This window comes from Entelurus aequoreus, linkage group LG01, assembly GCF_033978785.1.
Source record: "Entelurus aequoreus isolate RoL-2023_Sb linkage group LG01, RoL_Eaeq_v1.1, whole genome shotgun sequence".
Lineage (NCBI taxonomy): Eukaryota > Metazoa > Chordata > Actinopteri > Syngnathiformes > Syngnathidae > Entelurus > Entelurus aequoreus.
Window position 1 is genome coordinate 26,846,576 of NC_084731.1, and position 20,916 is coordinate 26,867,491.

At 36.7% G+C, this 20,916-nt stretch overlaps 1 protein-coding gene across 2 annotated transcripts in view; it reads left to right on the forward strand.

Annotated features, from left to right (window-relative positions):
• The first annotated feature begins 13,569 nt into the window (after positions 1-13,569).
• Positions 13,570-20,916, forward strand: part of LOC133658687 (bone morphogenetic protein 7-like) — a 36,975-nt gene continuing 29,628 nt past the window's right edge. For both annotated transcript variants that reach the window (XM_062061025.1, XM_062061091.1), the window contains exon 1: positions 13,570-14,134. In XM_062061025.1, the coding sequence (XP_061917009.1) occupies positions 13,747-14,134 (388 nt within the window). In that variant the 5' untranslated portion in view covers positions 13,570-13,746. The remainder of the gene's footprint in view (positions 14,135-20,916) is intronic.

The window sequence follows — 20,916 nt, forward strand, 5'->3', positions numbered from 1 at the left end:
AGCTTGGAATTTGGGACATGCTCTCCCTGAGATAATCCTGATACCCCCTACAACTATGGGAAATACTATACTTTGACTTTCACAAAGTGCATTAATTACATTTTTTTTTAAACATGCCTCAAAAAAATAGCTTCAAAAACAATGAAGGCACACAGCTTCAGTCCAGAGTATACTAGAGTCATAAAGTAAACAATAACATAGTACTCCTTTAGTGCAAGACTACCTGGCATACTGTATGACAGGAAATTATAAACTAGGCTCAATCTGAACAGCCGATATGGGCATCTACATCAACTATATGATTTGCCTGAGAAGCTGGACAGGACAAAAATAAATAAATAAATAAATAAATACTTTTTGAAACCGATACCGATAATTTCCGATATTACATTTTAAAGCATTTATCGGCCGATAATATCGGCAGTTCGATATTATCGGACATCTCTAGTTTTCTACATAATATAACCATAGTTATTTAGGTTAGCTACTGTTTCTTGGTTTGCAGGAATCCACTGCATTTACTATTAATAAACTATTTTGGATTTTACGGTTGTTGGTCTTTAACATTTGCTTGCCGTAGTTTACACAGTAATTTTTTTAAGTGTACGTACAGTGAATGAGGGCCCCTGAATCATATTTTATCAATTTGTTCGCTAAAAGTGTTTTATAATTTTTGTTACCTTATTTTCGTTCACTCTCCAGGAACAAAAAAACCCTATTAATGTTGCCCTTGACATCACTCAAGTTACCTTAGCAAGTTGTTTTTCATAATTTTTCTCAAGCCGCTGTGGTCCTCTGAACGCTCCTACGGGAGGCCCACCTCACACTATAAAAACAAAGTCATGTAAACCCATACACACTGTTTAACTAATTTTGTTAGTCTTCACCAGGGCAGCTGTGGAAATGGAGCTTAACATCATCAAGGTGTGACTGTAGATTCTCAGAGTAACACGCTTTGAGTCACTGGAAAAGCTCTATATAAATATGATAAATAAACATAATTCAATGTTATTTTATAAAAAAAACAAAAAAAAACAGTGAAGTTGGCACGTTGTGTAATTTGTGAATAAAAACAGAATACAATGATTTGCAAATTCTTTTCAACTTATATTCAATTGAATAGACTGCAAAGACAAGATATTTAATGTTCAAACTGAGAAACTATTTTTTTTTTCAAATAATCATTAAATTAGAATTTAATGGCAGCAACACATTGCAAAAAAGCTGAGATAGGCTCCAGCGCCCCCCGCGACCCCGAAGGGAATAAGCGGTAGAAAATGGATGGATGGATGGCACCGGGGCAATTTTACCACTGTGTTATATGGCCTTTCCTTTTAACAACTCTCAGTAACATTTGGGAACTTTTGGGAACAATTTTTGAAGCTTTTCAGATGGAATTATTTCCCATTCTTGCTTGATGTACAGCTTAAGTTGTTCAACAGTCCGTGGACTCCGTTGTTGTAATTTAGGCTTCATAATGCGCCACACATTTTCAATGGGAGACAGGTCTGGACTACAGGCAGGCCAGTCTAGTACCCGCACTCTTTTACTATGAAGCCACGCTGTTGTAACACGTGGCTTGGCATTGTCTTGCTGAAATAAGCAGGGGCGTCCATGATAACGTTGTTTGGATGGCAACATATGTTGCTCCAAAACCTGTTTGAACCTTTCAGCATTAATGGTGCCTTCACAGATGTGTAAATTACCCATGCCTTGGGCACTAATACACCCCCATACCATCACAGATGCTGGCTTTTCAACTTTGCGCCTACAACAATCATGTTGGTTCTTTTCCTCTTTGTTCCGGAAGACACGACGTCCACAGTTTCCAAAAACTATTTGAAATGTGGACTCATCAGACCACAGAACACTTTTCCACTTTGCATCAGTCCATCTTAGATGAGCTCGGGCCCAGTGCAACCAGCGACGTTGCTGGGTGTTGTTGATAAATGACTTTCGCTTTGCATAGTAGAGTTTTAACTTGCACTTACAGATGTAGCGACCAACTGTAGTTACTGACAGTAAACTTTCTGAAGTGTTCCAGAGCCCATGTGGTGATATCCTTTACACTCTGATGTCGCTTTTTGATGCAGTACCGCCTGAGGGATCGAAGGTCCGTAATATCATCGCTTACTGCAGTGATTTCTCCAGATTCTCTGAACCTTTTGATGATAGTACGGACCGTAGATGGTGAAATCCCTAAATTCCTTGCAATAGCTGGTTGAGAAATGTTGTTCTTAAACCGTTTGACAATTTGCTCACGCATTTGTTCACAAAGTGGTGACCCTCGCCCCATCCTTGTTTGTGAATGACTGAGAATTTCACGGACGCTGCTTTTGTACCCAATCATGGCACCCACCTGTTCCCAATTAGCCTGTTCACCTGTGGGATGTTCCAAATAAGTGTTTGATGAGCATTCCTCAACTTTCTTAGTCTCTTTCGCCACTTGTGCCAGCTTTTTTGAAACGTGTTGCAGGCATCAAATTCCAAATGAGCTAATGTTTGCAAAAAATAACACAGTTTTCCAGTTCAAAGGTTAAATATCTTGTCTTTGCAGTCTATTCAATTGAATATAGGTTGAAAAGGATTTGCAAATCATTGTATTCTGTTTTTATTAGAGATGTCCGATAAAATCGGCAGACCGATATTATCGGCCGATAAATGCTTTAAAATGTAATATCGGAAATTATCGGTATCGGTTTCAAAATTATCGGTATCGGTTTCAAAAAGTAAAATGTATGACTTTTTAAAATGCCGCTGTGTACACGGACGTAGGGAGAAGTACAGAGCGCCAATAAACCTTAAAGGCACTGCCTTTGCATGCCAGCCCAGTCACATAATATCCACGGCTTTTCACACACACAAGTGAATGCAATGCATATTTGGTCAACAGCCATACAGGTCACACTGAGGGTGGCGGTATAAACAACTTTAACACTGTTACAAATATGCGTCACACTGTGAACCCACACCAAACAAGAATGACAAACACATTTCGGGAGAACATCCGCACTGTAACACAACATAAATACAACAGAACAAATACCCAGAACCCCTTGCAGCACTAACTCTTCCGGGACGCTACAATATACACCCCCCAGCTACCTCCCCCCCCCCACCTCAACCCCGCCCACGTCAACCTCCTCATGCTCTCTCAGGGAGAGCATGTCTCAAATTCCAAGCTGCTGTTTTGAGGCATGTTAAAAAAAATAATGCACTTTGTGACTTCAATAATAAATATGGCAGTGCCATGTTGGCATTTTTTTCCATAACTTGAGTTGATTTATTTTGGAAAACCTTGTTACATTGTGTAATGCATCCAGCAGGGCATCACAACAAAATTAGGCATAATAATGTGTTAATTCCACAACTATATATATCGGTATCGGTTGATATCGGAATCGGTAATTAACAGTTGGACAATATCGGAATATCGGATATCGGCAAAAAAGCCATTATCGGACATCTTTAGTTTTTATGTACAATTTACATAACGTGCCAACTTCACTGGTTTTGGGTTTTGCTATTTTGGCCTTATTTCTTATGCTAGCTGTTTTTGCACCAATACATCAAGACAAATTCTACCCGGCAAAAAAACAATAATGGTTCTGATAAATCATTATTATTATTTCAGTTAAGGCAAATAAGACACATGCATTTCAGTAAATGTGCTAAAAACAGAATCTATATACTGTATTAGATTTGTGTGGCTGCCACTCAAGTTCACAAGTAGTATTTAATTTAATTACCACCCTCAAATAATGTCTAACTTGCACCGAATGTCTCTGTTGTCATTAATCACTCACCCTCAGCCATTACCCCTCCTATTAAAGTAACTGAGTGCCTTGCACATTGTTGCTCTAATTCACTTGGGCCATTGGCAAGTCTCTTCACGTCCCTGAAGCGCAGCTGATCAGCCCCAAATAGGTAGGGTGGGACCCAGTCTATTGTCTGAGTTCAATGATGTCTGGGCTGATGAGGGGATTAGATTTAAAATAAATAAAATCATTATTTACCTTGTAATGATAATTTTGAGTAGTTTATAGAGATAGCCATAGAGTACATTGACAATGTAATGATATGTCAATTATGTTACACATTACTTTGATGCTGGATGCTCACATTTTTTAAAATAAACATAAGATACATGTCACACAAACATGGTGGAATGACAGTGGATTCAAAACGCCTCTTTCATGGTCTTTGAGACATTTTCATCTCCACTCTTCCCACTCTTGTTAATCCCCCACGCCCCTCTGCTTCCCCCAGCCCTCAAATAGGGTATCTAACAGTGTCGGGCGATACAGCAAATGTCGGTATCAATTTGATACCAATTAACCAGTGTTGCCAAAACCAATGATTTTTTTTTACTTATAAGTTATAACTTTCCAAGACTGTTGAATGATTTTGTCATTTTTTTATTGAAATCAGAATAAAACGCATGGCAAAGGTTTTGGGTAACAAATATAAATGTGTAAAAAAAGTGTACCAGCAATACAACGATGCAGTTTTTGTCTGTGCCAATTTTTGTATAATTCTGTTCCCAATTGAAAAAAAAAAATCACCAAAATTTGGCCCCATTTTTATACATTTAAGTAGTACATATTTTGTATAAATGTACACTTATGCATACAGTGTAGAGGTGCTAATAAAATCACATCCGAATTGCAATTTTTATTCATTTTGATTCTAAAATTGATTCATTATCTTAAAAAAAAATCACAATTTTAAAAATGACAATGCATACACACACCCACACACACACACACACACACACACACACACACACACACATATATATATATATATATATATATATATATATATATATATATATATATATATATATATATATATATATATATATATATATATATATATATATATATATATATATATATATATATATATATATATATATATATATACAGTACAGGCCAAAAGACACACCTTCTCATTTCAATGCATTTTCTTTATTGTCATGACTATTTACATTGTATATTGTCATTGAAGACATCCAAACTATGACACCTGTGAAGTGGAAACCATTTCAGGTGACTACCTCTTGAAGCTCATCGAGAGAATGCCAAGAGTTTGCGAAGCAGTAATCAGAGCAAAGTTTGGCTATTTTGAAGAAACTAGAATATAAAACATGTTTTCAGTTATTTAACCTTTTTTTGTTAAGTACATAACTCCACATGTGTTCATTCATAGTTTTGATGCCTTCAGTGACAATCTAGTATATAGATCAGTGGTTTCTTAACCTTGTTGGAGGTACCGAACCCCACCAGTTTCATATGCGCATTCACCGAACCCTTCTTTAGTGAATTTTTTTTTTTTTAACCTTGTAGATTGTCATTTTTTTTCAAATTCAAGACAACGTTATATGTTGTTGGTAACACTTTAATGTGGGGAACATATTCTAAGTAACAGAGACTTCATTTAGAGTTATTTGGTTAGAGTTAGGGTTAGGGTTGGAGCGTTAGGGCCAGGGTTAGGGTTATATTAACGCCATGCCAAATAAGGCATTAATAAGTACTTAATAATGACTAGTTAAGAGCCAATATGTTACTAATTTGCATGTTAATAAGCAAATAATTAATGGTGAATATGTTCCCCATACTAAAGTGTTACCATGTTTTTTTACTGGTGTACAAAATGAACCGTGCATGAACATCACCTTGTTCAAACAACAAAACCAACATAGTGCATAAACTCACAACAAATTACACACCTGCAAATCAGTCTGACTTCTGCTGTTTCCGTATCCGTAATACGCCGATAGAGAGAAGTTTTTATTTACACGATGAGTCGGGTGTGTTTTGACCTCCGCCGAACCCCTGAGGCCGACTCACCGAACCCCTAGGGTTCGATCGAACCCAGGTTAAGAACCACTGATATAGATGTTATCGTACAGCCAAAGCTGCCCTTAACAAACTTGTTCGTTAGCAATGTATCACTCGATTGCTTAAACAAAGAATCCATACTAATTGGTGACTTAGGCTCTGTGAGTTTTTTATTGACTAAAACTGCAAAATAGGCGACCATAGGGCCAAAAAGAGTTGCAAGTGCCAGCACTTCGATAAAGAAGGTGAGAAACCCAATAAAGAAGTCATAGCAAAGTACAAAGGTAACCTTTTCTTTTACTGTATATGTATTGTTTCCTGTATGTTAAATTAAGTATTGTTGTATTCGTAACTACGCAAACCCTGTTTAATTTATTTTACTCTAGTTTACCTATTCCCTTATCTTGTTATTGTATTCTATCATTTTCGTATAGTTGGTATTATCAACCAAGGAATAGCAGCTATTGTATATAATTATATTTCATTTGATTGTTTCCCCTCTTTTTTACTAGTGCTTTTGAAAATGTTTTTTTGGATATATTTTCTGCTTTTACATGAGGTATTGTGATAAACCATTTCCCTTAAGTATCAATAAAGTTTGTGTAAGTCTATAAAATGTGATTGGATTAATTGGATTAGCATGATTTGTTATGGGAAAAATCACATTGGTTTTCATGCAATACAGTTTTCGTCAGACCTTTTGGACCGGATTACTTACGAAAAACTGTCTCTGCATTATCACAACTATATCAGACACTATAACAATATCTACCAAATAATAAACATGTTTTTTTTCTCATTACATACGAGTGTTTGAGCAAAATAAAGTCATTAGTGCAACATAACTCAACAAAATCAAAAACATACTATTTTTCAAATCCTTTCACTTTTCCCCCCGATGGCCGTCCTGTGTCCCAAACAACAGTATTCTCTGAGTTTATAAACACTATAGACAAACTTTATTGTTCACCAATGAAAACTGTTTGATCACAACAGCTCAGTTACAAGAAGCACATATAAAAACAACACTCTGAAAAGCTCCAGAGAGGAAAACATTAAGTAGAATAAACTATCACAAACAATACTAACTGTACAAAAGTGATCAAATGTAATAAGACTATAGAATTACATTAATTAAAGGGTTTGCATGGTTACAAATATATTAAAATACAAAAAATAATTACTGCTGTCAAATGACACATTTTTAAAAATCAGATTAATCATACTTTTGAATTTGGATTATGGATTATTGGATTAATCATGAATAATCACAGGTTATAACTTGCTTGCATAATTCAAATTAACATAAGAAAGACCTCAATATTTGGACACAAATGCAATTCTCAGAATATCATAGGGGAACATTTTGTAAACGTTTTACTAGAACTTGGTATACAGTTTTATCTAAAATCTTGTGCCGCCTTTCATGTAAACCAGGGGTGTCACACTCATTTTAGCTCAGGGGCCGCATGGAGGAAAATCTGTGCACACGCGGGCCGGGCTATTAAAATCATGGCATTAAAACTAAAAAATAAAGACAACTTCAAATTGTTCTCTTTGTCTAACTTTGGCCAAAAATAAAACAAACAAATTCTGAAAATATTACAATAAAAATACAGAAAAAAATACCGGCAGCGGTAAAGTTTAGATCCATGAAGGAAAGAAGAAAGTGAATGAATGTTTATAACTGAATACATTTACATATGCGTAAACATTTGTTTTCTTTTGTATTATTTTTTTTTAATGAATTAAGTAACGTTTATGACAACCTTTTTCCAAAACACAATATGGAATGTGAGATATAACAGGATAATGCTTACATTTATAATTTAAAAAAAAAACGGTTACAAAAAAGTGGGACCCCAAAAATGTACTGTGGTACCCCATTTTTATGAATTGATGGGGTCCCTGGGACCCCAGTAAGCAAATTCCTAGCGCCAACACTGATGGAGTATTGGTGTGTGCAAAACAGCAGCAGGCGGCTGTGGCCTGCGGGCCTGTTCTAATACTAATCAAATATCATCCCGGGGGCCATAGATAATTCATTTGCGGGCCGCATCTGGCCCACGGGCCTTGACTTTGACACTTAGAATGTGAACCATCCACGGTTAAGGTAAAGGAGCATGTACGGTCAAAATAAATTAAGCGATTAATCTGCATAGATACATGATTCACGTGATATTTTTTTGTGGTTATTCACAAGCGTTAACTTGATATTTTTGACAGCCATGCATATAGTATAATACGACCCCGAGTCAATGGATGAATGGACATATTATACAGTGCAATATATATAACAACAATGAATGCAACAATATCAACAATGCAATGAAATGAAGACAACAACCAAAACAAACAATTTATTACAATTCACGACTGTATTAGACAGGGGTCGGCAACCCAAAACTTTGAAAGAGTTGGACCAAAAATACAAAAAAAATTCTGCCTGGAGCCGCAAAAAATGAAAAGCTGTATATAAGTGTTATAATGAAGGCAACACATGACGTAAGTGTCTATATTAGCTATAATAGCCTACTATCAAAATTACTTTAAAAGTCTTATATAAGTGTTATAATGAAGGCAACACATGACGTAAGTGTCTATATCAGGGGTCACCAACCTTTTTGAAACCAAGGGCTACTTCTTGGGTACTGATTAATGTGAAGGGCTACCAGTTAGATACACACTTAAATAAATTGCCAGAAGTAGCCAATTTGCTCAATTTACCTTTAACTCTGTTATTATTAATAATTAATGATATTTATCTTTGTGGAAACACTGATCATCTTAATGATTTCTCACAATAAATATATATAGAAACAGATAAACATCAATATGCAACACTTTATTTTTATATTTTCTCTAAGTGCACATTTTTCAAATTGAACATTTTCAAATGATCACTTCTAAGACAGTCTTGTGAAATCACAATATCCCATTTTAACTAGCTAGCCACTAACATTTTTTAACAAATCATGAATTACTTTGCACCATGTTTGTACAAATAATAACTCATGTAAAATACAAAAGTAAACTCTCAAATTTTTAAATCCTGTCACACTTTGAACTGGACACCAAATCTGTTATCTGTTTCTTTGTCAGTTAGTGGGAAGCCTGGCATTGCATGCTGTTAACTAGTGTGTTGTACTCTGGTGTGTAACTTGACACTGCAACTCTGAGTGAGTCTTGCAGATGTGCATCAGTGAGGCGTGTTCTGTGTTTGTTCTTGATGAAGTTCATGTCAGAAAAGGCTGATTCACAAAGATAAGATTTTTCCTCATTGTTTGCGGAACCTTCTTAATCTTTTGGACATATTTTCACAGCAATCTGGCCTTAAGCTTAATTATGATAAATGTAAAATGTTAAGGATCGGAAATCTAAAGGGAACGTCCTTTCGAATGGAATGAAAAGTGCCTGTTTTGTGGACAGATGGACCAGTTAACATACTTGGTGTTGTTGTCCCAGAAAATCTGGAAGATCTAGGCTCAGTAAATTATGATAATCGACTAAGAAAGCTGGACAAAATTATGCAATTATGGAAAGGGGAATCCCTAACCTTGTATGGTAAAATGTCTATTGCCAACTCGTTAATTATTCCTCAATTTATTTATTTGTTTTTGTCATTACCAGCTCCATCACAAAACTTTTTTAAGATTTATGAGCGGAGGGTCTTCGATTTTGTCTGGAACGGCAAACCAGAAAAGATTAAAAGAAAGGTTTTGTACAAAGAGTATGAATATGGGGGCCTGAAACTTCTCAACCTTGAAGCTATGTGTCTGTCTTTAAAAGCATCAATTGTTCCAAAGATGTATTTAAACATTGAGTGGTACACAAATGTCCTGTTGGACAAAAAACATGTACTGTATCAAAAGAAATTGTATCCTTTTTTACAAGTGATCCCCTCCCAGAGAGTCTGCTGGGAAACATGACGGGGTTCATAAAGGAAACAATCCACTCATAGTGGTGTTTTCAATTTTATGTGCCAGAAAAAAGAGACGATATTTTGCAGCAGTTAATATGGATGAACTCTAATATTGTAATAGATGGAAAGCCTTTCTTTTGGAAAAATATGTTTGAAAGAGGAATCATTTTTGTCAATGATATTATCAATGAGAATGGTAAAATTATGAAGTATGATGAATTTAGAGCTGTGTATGGTGATGCTTGCTCAAGCTTTTCATTTTATCAACTAACTGGAGTAATTGGGAAAAGATGGAAACAAATAATTAATTATGGAACTACTAAATGATTAGTTTGTAAACCTCTAATAAGAAATTCTAGTTGGCAAAAAGGAACTAAAATAAATAGAAAAATATATAATTTTTATTTAATAAAGAAATCTTTGAAGGCTGCCCCATACAACACATATGGAAAATGGGAGGACTTTTTTGACTGCCCGTTGCCATGGGATGCCATATTCAAACTAATCTATAAAACCACTATCGATGTGCAAAATCGTTATTTTCAAATTAAAATTATTTATAACTTCTTACCCACAGGGAAAATGTTAAAATTATGGAATATGACAGAGTCAGATGATTGCCGATTTTGTTTTCAGGAGCCTGAATTTGTTTTGGTATTGTCATATTGTGTCTTTGTTTTGGGTGGAAGTTGAAAAAATTTGTTTAAGGATTGGTTTGTTTATGAAGCTTAATGTGGTTTCTGTTATTTTAGGAGAGTTCATTGACAATCATGATTTAGTCAATTTAATTATAGTACTCGGTAAAATGTTTATTTTTAAGGCCAAAAACAGATATTCACTTAGTTATACTTTCTTTAAAACATTTGTTCAGTATTTTCTAACTTTAGAAAGTTACATGGTTGAAAACGATAATGATGCCAAAAAACATTTAAAAAAAGATGAGAAGTCCTCAAAGGCTTATTTTGAAAGTATAATTATGTTTATAGATTATATGATATCTGTTGTTGTGTTCCCTAATTTGAGTGACCTGGACATAATCTGGACTGTACATAAATGCTTATTTTGAAAATGTAATTTTGTTTATAAATTATATGCAATCTGTTGTGTTCCCTAATTTTTTTCTGTGTACATGAATGAAGGTGTGTGTTGCTGAGTCCGACTTGGACATTATCTGGACTGGGCCTGGTTTAAAAAACCCTTTAAACAAATCTAATTTCATTGACAATCTGGTCTGTTGAAGATAAGGCCCTTTTTAAAAAAAATAAAATAAAATAAGATAAATAAATAAAAAACATTTTCTTGGATAAAAAAAGAAAGTAAAACAATATAAAAATAATTACATAAAAAATAGTAATTAATGAAAATTTTAGTGGACCAGCAGCCTATACAATCATGTGTGCTTCAGGGACTGTGTCCCTCGCAGATGTGTTGTCTATGTTGTGGGAACCAGAATATTGGTAGCAGAAAGAAATAACCCCTTTTGTGTGAGTGGGTGTGGATGAGTGTGCATGGAGGAGGTTGTTTGGGTTGATGCACTGATTGAAAGTGTATCTTGTGTTTTTTCTATGTAGATTTAATTTAAAAAAAAAAAAAAAAAAATGTTTTTAATTTTTTTTTGAAATTTTTTTTTTTTAGAACAGGCCCGCGGGCGACTCATCTGGTCCTTACGGGCGACCTGGTGCCCGCGGGCACCGCGTTGGTGACCCCTGGTCTATATTAACTATAATAGCCTACTATCAAAATGACTTTAAATGTTTAATATAAGTGTTATAATTAAGGCAACACATTATGTAAGTGTCTATATTAGCCATAATAGCCTACTATCAAAATGACTTTAAAAGTCTTATATAAGTGTTATAATGAAGGCAACACATGATGTACATGTCTGTATTAGCCTAGTATCAAAATGACTATGTGTCGTAGGCTGAAGCAAATCTTCGGTGACAGAAATGTTGAAATGTAATATTTATTCTACACATTAGAAACCTTTAGTAAATCAGAGGCTACTCCGAAGGTGAGATCACGCCTGGAAATTACTGGCTTCTAATGGCCAAAGATGTGTGTGTCCAAGTTAAAGAAAACCACAGGCTGTCTTTTTCTAATGGATTTATTACAATCTTTGGCAAGCTAGGTGATGTTTGCTGTGGTCTGGTACAACCTGGCACACAAACAACTATCAGAAATGCAGCCAAAATTACATACAGATAATGTGTATGAGACATGCAAATATAAATTATATACAAAGAGGACAAAAGTAAAGGATATTAAATGATCTCAAATATACCTACAAATGAGGCACAATGATGCAATATGTACATACAGCTAGCCTAAATAGCATGTTAGCATTGATTAGCTTGCAGTCATGCACAGAACCAAATATGCCTGATTAGCACTCCACACAAGTCAATAACACCAACAAAGCTCACCATCATTTTTTTGTTTTAGTATGTTTTTTGTGTGAGGACAAACATGACACAAACCTTCCCGATTGTTAGAAAGCCCACTGTTAATTTGTTTGTGTGTATGCTTCAATGATGAGAGTATTTGGTGAACATCATTTTGTCCTACTAATTTCGGCGGTTCTTGAACTCACCATAGTGTGGACTGTGAGGCAACAGTTTGCTTACATGTTTGATTGATTGATTGAAACTTTTATTAGTAGATTGCACTGTACAGTACATATTCCGTACAATTGACCACTAAATGGTAACACCCGAATAAGTTTTTCAACTTGTTTAAGTCGGGGTCCACGTTAATCAATTCATGGTACAAATATATCCTATCAGCATAATACAGTCATCACACAAGTTAATCATCAGAGTATATACATTGAATTATTTACTATCCGGGGGGTGGGATGTGGAGGGGGTCGGGTTAGGTTGGGTTGCTATCAGCATATTTCAGTCATCAACAATAATATCATCTGAGAAATGGACATTGTAACAGTGCAGGTCTCACTTCGTAGGATATGTACAGCGAGCAGTGAGCGGTGAACATAGTGAGCTCAGAAAGCACAAGAACAAGTATATACATTTGATTATTTACAATTCGGGGAGGTGGGATGTGGTGGGGGGAGGGTGTTAGTCTAGGGTTGTAGTTGCCTGGAGGTGTTCTTTTAGTGCGGTTTTGAAGGAGGGTAGAGATGCACTTTCTTTTACACCTGTTGGGAGTGCATTCCATATTGATGTGTGCATTCACGCACAGCATGAAAGTTTTGGTGGACAAAATGAGACAAAGAAGGAGCGGAAGATTTAAATTTTTTTACATTTTACCATAAATTGATTAACGTGGACCCCGACTTAAACAAGTTGAAAAACTTAATCGGGTGTTACCATTTAGTGGTCAATTGTACGGAATATGTACTGTACTGTGCAATCTACTAATAAAAGTTTCAATCAATCAATCAAACATGTAAGCAAACTGTTGCCTCACAGTCCACACTATAGTGAGTTCAAGAACCGCCGAAATTAGTAGGACAAAATGATGTTCACCAAATACTCTCATCATTGAAGCATACACACAAACAAATTAAACAGTGGGCTTTCTAACAATCGGGAAGGTTTGTGTCATGTTTGTCCTCACACAAAAAACATACTAAAACAAAAAAATATATATTGTCCCCCCCATCTTTTATCCATTTTCAATCCTTTTTAAAAATGCTCCAGAGCCGCGGGTTGCTGACCCCCGGTATAAGACAAGTAAAAAGTATCGATATTATCAGGCTAGTATTGACCCAATACTATTGCCTCTCGTGGTATCGACACGACTGACATATGTATCGACCCACCCCCGACTCTCTAAACCCGCTCCAAAAAAAAATGCCAAAGGAAAAGACGCAGAACAGCACAGTAGCAGCAGACTTAATAGACATTGAAGGAGGAATATTCTGTTCGATATCTGCACATCGCTGATATTTATGGATGACTTTTCACTTCCGTAGTACCTTTCAGAGACGTGCGTAAAAAAAAAAAAAAAAAAATGGTTGATATGGTTTCCGGCGCCTTGGAGACGATGATGCTTTTCTTAATGACTTGGAGTTACGGAGTCTCTTTCTCCAACTTCTCCACGGACAACGAGGTGCGCTCCAGCTTCATCCAGCGCCGACTGAGGAGCCAGGAGCGCAGGGACATGCAGCGGGAGATCCTCTCCATCCTGGGGCTGCCTCAGCGCCCGCGACCCTCCCACGTCCACAGCCGACACAACGCCGCCGCCCCGATGTTCATGCTGGACTTGTACAACACGGCGGCCGCCGACGCTCCGCACAGCAGATACTCCAGGTTCAACCCTCACCTGGCCTCCGTGGTCACCCTGCAGGACAGCCGCTTCCTGGACGACGCGGATATGGTGATGAGCTTCGTCAACCTGGGTGAGTTTGGGAGATGCAGGCAAGTTTGCCTATTTTGTGTACTTCATGTCGATATTTCTTCAGACATAGTCTTTGCCACACTCGCCCACTTGTAAGATTCAACCTGCCCAAAAAAGATTGGGAAAAATAAGATTTTGTTTAATCTTATTATACACCACACGTGTCAAAGTCAAGGCCGGGGGGCCAAATGTGGCCCTCCGCTTCATTGATCGATTTAAACTTTTATTTATTTTATTTTAGCACAGTACAGTACATATTCCGTACAATGGACCACTAAATGGTAACACCCCAATAAGTTTTTCAACTTGTTTAAGTCGGGGTCGACGTTAATCATGTCATGGTACAAATATATACTATCAGCATAATACAGTTAAAGGCCTACTGAAACCCACTACTACCGACCACGCAGTCTGATAGTTTATATATCAATGATGAAATCTTAACATTGAAACACATGCCAATACGGCCGGGTTAACTTATAAAGTGCAATTTTAAAATTCTCGCCACACTTCCGGTTGAAAAACTCCTTTGGATATGATTTATGCACGTGACGTCACAAAATCCACGGAAGTGGTTGGACCCCATCGACCCGATACAAAAGCCTCTTGTTTTCTTCGACAAAATTCCACAGTATTCTGGACATCTGTGTTGGTGAATCTTTTGCAATTTGTTTAATGAACAATGGAGGCTGCAAAGAAGAACGTTGTAGGTGGGATCGATCGGTGTATTAGCGGCTAAGTACAATACTTACAGCAACACAACAAGGACTACTTACTACGCCTAGCCGATGCTTGCCGCCAAACCCACGGATGAAGTCCTTCGTCGCGCCGTCGATCGCTGGAACGCAGGTGAGCACGGCTGTTGATGGGAAGATGAGGGCTGGCTGGCGTAGGTGGGGCGCTAATGTTTTTATCATAGTTCTGTGAGGTCCGGTTGCTAAGTTGCTAAATTAGCCTTAGCGTCGTTAGCAACAGCATTGTTAAGCCTTACCAGGCTGAGAATTTTTAACCGTGTAGTTACATGTACATGGTTTAATAGTATTGTTGATCTTCTGTCTATCCTTCCAGTCAGGGGTTTATTTCTTTTGTTTCTATCTTCATTTGAGAACGATGCTATCACGTTAGCTCAGTAGCTAAGTGTGTCACCGATGTATTGTCGTGGGGATAAAAGTCACTTTAAACGTGCTCGACTCTCATTTTCAAGAGGATATAGTATCCGAGGTGGTTTAAAATAAAAATCCGTGATCCACAATAGAAAAAGGAGAGAGTGTGGAATCCAATGAGCCAGCTTGTACCTAAGTTACGGTCAGAGCGAAAAAAGATACGTCCATCACTGCCTCTCGAGTCCTTCACTGTCATCTACGAATCGTTCATCCTCGCTCAAATTAATGGGGGTAATCGTCGCTTTGTCGCTCCGAATCTCTCGCTCCATTGTAAACAACGGGGAATTGTGAGGAATACTAGCTCCTGTGACGTCACGCTACTTCCGGTACAGGCAAGGCTTTTTTTTATCAGCGAGCAAAAGTTGCAAACTTTATCGTCGATTTTCTCTACTAAATCCTTTCAGCAAAAATATGGCAATATCGCGAAATGATCAAGTATGACACATAGAATGGATCTGCTATTCCCGTTTAAATTTAAAAAATTCATTTCAGTAGGCCTTTAATCATCAGAGTATATACATTGAATTACAAACCCCGTTTCCATATGAGTTGGGAAATTGTGTTAGATGTAAATATAAACGGAATACAATGATTTGCAAATCCTTTTCAACCCATATTCAATTGAATGCACTACAAAGACAATATATTTGATGTTCAAACTCATAAACTTTTTTTTTTTTTTTGCAAATTATAATTAACTTAGAATTTCATGGCTGCAACACATGCCAAAGTAGTTGGGAAGGGGCATGTTCACCACTGTGTTACATGGTCTTTCCTTATAACAACACTCAGTAAACGTTTGGGAACTGAGGAGACACATTTTTTAAGCTTCTCAGGTGGAATTCTTTCCCATTCTTGCTTGATGTACAGCTTAAGTTGTTCAACAGTCCGGGGGTCTCCGTTGTGGTATTTTAGGCTTCATAATGCGCCACACATTTTCAATGGTAGACAGGTCTGGACTACAGGCAGGCCAGTCTAGTACCCGCACTCTTTTACTATGAAGCCACGTTGATGTAACACGTGGCTTGGCATTGTCTTGCTGAAATAAGCAGGGGCGTCCATGGTAACGTTGCTTGGATGGCAACATATGTTGCTCCAAAACCTGTGTGTACCTTTCAGCATTAATGGCGCCTTCACAGATGTGTAAGTTACCCATGTCTTGGGCACTAATACACCCCCATACCATCACAGATGCTGGCTTTTCAACTTTGCACCTATAACAATCCGGATGGTTCTTTGCCTCTTTGGTCCGGAGGACACGACGTCCACAGTTTCCAAAAACAATTTGAAATGTGGACTCGTCAGACCACAGAACACTGTTACACTCTGTATCAGTCCATCTTAGTTGAGCTCAGGCCCAGCGAAGCCGACGGCGTTTCTGGGTGTTGTTAAACGGTTTTCGCCTTGCATAGGAGAGTTTTAACTTGCACTTACAGATGTAGCGACCAACTGTAGTTACTGACAGTGGGTTTCTGAAGTGTTCCTGAGCCCATGTGGTGATATCCTTTACACACTGGTGTCGCTTGTTGATGCAGTACAGCCTGACGGATCGAAGGTCACGGGCTTAGCTGCTTACGTGCAGTGATTTCTCCAGATTCTCTGAACCCTTTGATGATATTACGGACCGTAGATGGTGAAATCCCTAAATTCCTTGCAATAGCTGGTTGAGAAAGGTTTTTCTTAAACTGTTCAACAATTTGCTCACGCATTTTTTGACAAAGTGGTGACCCTCGCCCCATCCTTGTTTGTGAATGACTGAGCATTTCATGGAATCTACTTTTATACCCAATCATGGCACCCACCTGTTCCCAATTTGCCTGTTCACCTGTGGGATGTTCCAAATAAGTGTTTGATGAGCATTCCTCAACTTTATCAGTATTTATTGCCACCTTTCCCAACTTCTTTGTCACGTGTTGCTGGCATCAAATTCTAAAAGTTAATGATTATTTGCAAAAAAAAAAATGTTTATCAGTTTGAACATCAAATATATTGTCTTTGTAGCATATTCAACTGAATATGGGTTGAAAATGATTTGCAAATCATTGTATTCCGTTTATATTTACATCTAACACAATTTCCCAACTCATATGGAAACGGGGTTTGTATTTACATTATTTACAATCCGGTTAAACCTAACCCTAAAATCCGCTACTTACATTTGAAAGTAAGGGTTAGGGTTAGGCCACCCAGGTAAACGATTAGAGCCAATTCACTTTGGTAGTCTCGGTGCTCAAGTTTGTGACGTTTACCGCCCTACCGTCAGAGCTTACATGGAACCCTGTGAATGTGAGTGTGAATGTTGTCTGTCTATCTGTGTTGGCCCTGCGATGAGGTAGCAACTTGTCCAGGGTGTACCCTGCCTTACCGCCCGAATGCAGCTGAGATAGGCACCAGCATCCCCCGCGACTCCGAAAGGGACAAGCGGTAGAAAATGGATGGATGGATACATTTGAAAGTGTATTCGCTGCCGCTGCCGGTGCCGCTGCTTGTGTTTGCCGCCGTCGTCAAAAAGATCCGGGTTTAACAAAGGCGCGCAAAGCATCTTGGGATATGGGAGACCACGAAGGATAGTCGCAGTGCATCCTCCGCATACACGGAAAAGGAGGGCGCATTCGTCGGTTGCATTTGGGGGAGTCTTCGAATTTGAATGAATTGGGACAGTCTTCGCGCAGCGTTGCAAAGTAAGCGGCCTTCGAATTGGCCCTCCGAAGGATGCAGACCCTGAATTGGGACACAGCTATTATTTGGTATATAAATCAAAATAAAACTTTTTCAAAACAGGTTACAGGTTGCAAAAACTCTTCGAGAAAAAATCTTAGAGAAAAATGTAACTTAAAACATTTCTAATTTAAAACGTATGTACGCACGTACAACACTTAAAACCTTCAGTATATCAGTATGTGGAATTCAATTATGGAATGGATTAAGCAAAGAAATCAAACAATGTACTAATATGATCCACTTCAAGAAACTCTTCAAACTTAAAGTGTTTACAAAGTACAAAGAAGAAGAACCATGATAAATATTCTGAATTTATTTCATCCATCCATTCATTTTCTAGATAATCATATTTATCTCACCGTATGAAATATAACTAATTATTTATTTATTTGTTTATTTTTATTGTTATTACTTATGCAGTATATTGTGAATACATTGAGAACAGGAAGTGAACCAATTATATATATATATATATATGTATCTAATATATATATTAATATATACATGTATCTAATATATATATATATATATATATATATATATATATATATATATATATATATGTATATATATATATATATATATATATATATATATATATATATATATATATATATATATATATATATATATATATATATATATATATATATATAATATATATACTAAATATATATATATATGTATGTATGTATATATGTATATATGTATATATGTATATATATATATATATATATATATATATATATATATATATATATATATATATATATATATATATATATATATATATATATATATATATATATATATATATATATACAGCCCGGCCCCCGGCCAAATTGTTTTAACCCAATGCGGCCCCCAAGTCAAAAAGTTTGGGGACCCCTGTTGTAGATTGTCACTGAAGGCATCAAAACTATGAATGAACACATGTGGAGTTATGTACTATGTAAAAAATTAAATAACTGAAATCATGTTTTATATTGTGTGCAACAGAGGTGTGGACTCGAGTCACATGACTTGGACTCGAGTCAGACTCGAGTCATGAATTTGATGACTTTAGACTCGACTTGACAAAATGTAAAGAGACTTGCAACTCGACTTAGACTTTAACATCAATGACTTGTGACTTCACTTGGACTTGAGCCTTTTGACTTGACATGACTTGCTACTTTCCCCAAAACCCAAAGCTTAAAAAGTTATTTGGGAGCGCTCCGTATCTTTCATTTTGTACGTGTGTGTCTATCAGCGTGTGTGCTGCCTGTCAGCTGGTGTGCTGTCAGTACAACAGCCAATCAAATTAGTTCTACGTTGTTTTCATCACACAGCATTCATCCAATCCAATTGCAGGACAACCACCGAACAAGAGTTGTCAAACAACGCGGCAGAGAGAAACAATTATGCCAAAGTTGGTTTCGTTCGGGTATAAAAACTACGACTTGGTCAACAAAAAACGAATTGCGTATGCAAATCACGCAGTTTGAATATTACAGACGGAGACGCAACAACTTCCAACTTCGTTCGACATTTGAAGTTGCACAAAGAAGGGTAAGTTTTGAATGTAAGATAACGTTTATTGGCTAAGTAACATGACTTTTATTTGCTGTGTAGTTAAATCAGTGAGGCTGTAAACTCACTGCTAACGTTATAACCATAGACATGTTTTAAGGGTACGCAGCATCGAGCGCTACTGCCTACTGGCGCAGACGAGACGCGGGGCCGCCATCTTGGAGTGGTGATCCGCTCCACTCAGTGCAATTCATTTGGCAGGAGCAATGAACTGTCAGCGCATTTAATTCATTTTACCTCACTGAATACCACTGATTTTCACGCGGTTTTTTGTCATACGTGTAGCTATGATAACGGACACATGTTTTATTATTCATAGTTTGCTTAACAGTAATATAATATTCTTATACGCTATAAGTGACCAGACGTCCGAGATCAAAACTGGGAATATAATCCCAGAGTAGGGGGGAAAAACTGTAAGCTATTTTTAAATTGAAGAAACAATATGATTAGGTTATATATACATGCGTATATCCTACATAAACAATGTATGAATACATTAGATATCTATATAGTTTATGGACCTATAGACTGTAACTCTGTTGCTGCAGCAGCAGAGAGTTTATTCTGTCTTGACACTGTATTGATATTTTGTATTACATTCTTCCCTTAAATGATCATGTTTACACTGATTGTTATGTATGTATTTTTTATGTATGTCGCTTTGGATAAAAGCGTCTGCCAAATACTTAAACATATATAAACACCTGAAAGTCTTTATATCAGCTAAAACCACCAATCTCTTTCACTACATTCAGAATAAAACCAAATGCTGTCTTACCCAACAATGTTAGTATTTGAATATTGGTACTTGAAGACTTATTCCTGGTTACAAATATACTGTTAAGAAAGTTTTGTCTTATATTTTGCCTAAAATGAGAATGCATCATAATCAGTGGCGGCTGGTGAATTTTGTTTTAGGTGGGGCTGAAAGTTTGTAAACCAAACCCCTGTAGGGGCGTCATCCTCCCCCAGAAGATTTATTTGTGATTTTCACATACAAATATTGAAGATCTTTGCTCCTTCTCAACTCTGTGGTAATGTTATTTTCATAAAATACAACCAATAGTATGTTAATGTTTGTTTTTGCAAATGTGTTTATTCTGTAAAGGAATGAGTTAAATGTTTAAAATTGTTTAAACTATTAAAATGACTGGTTAATAGTGCTATTAGGAATTGCAATGTCAGCACTATTTTTTTTCCTGCAATTTCAAATGCACTTGTTTTAATAAATACATACAGCGTTTTAAAAGCATACACAATATGTGTAAAAATATTAGTCTGTGGTTAAAAGGACTTGAAAGGACTTGAAACTCAAAATGCAGGA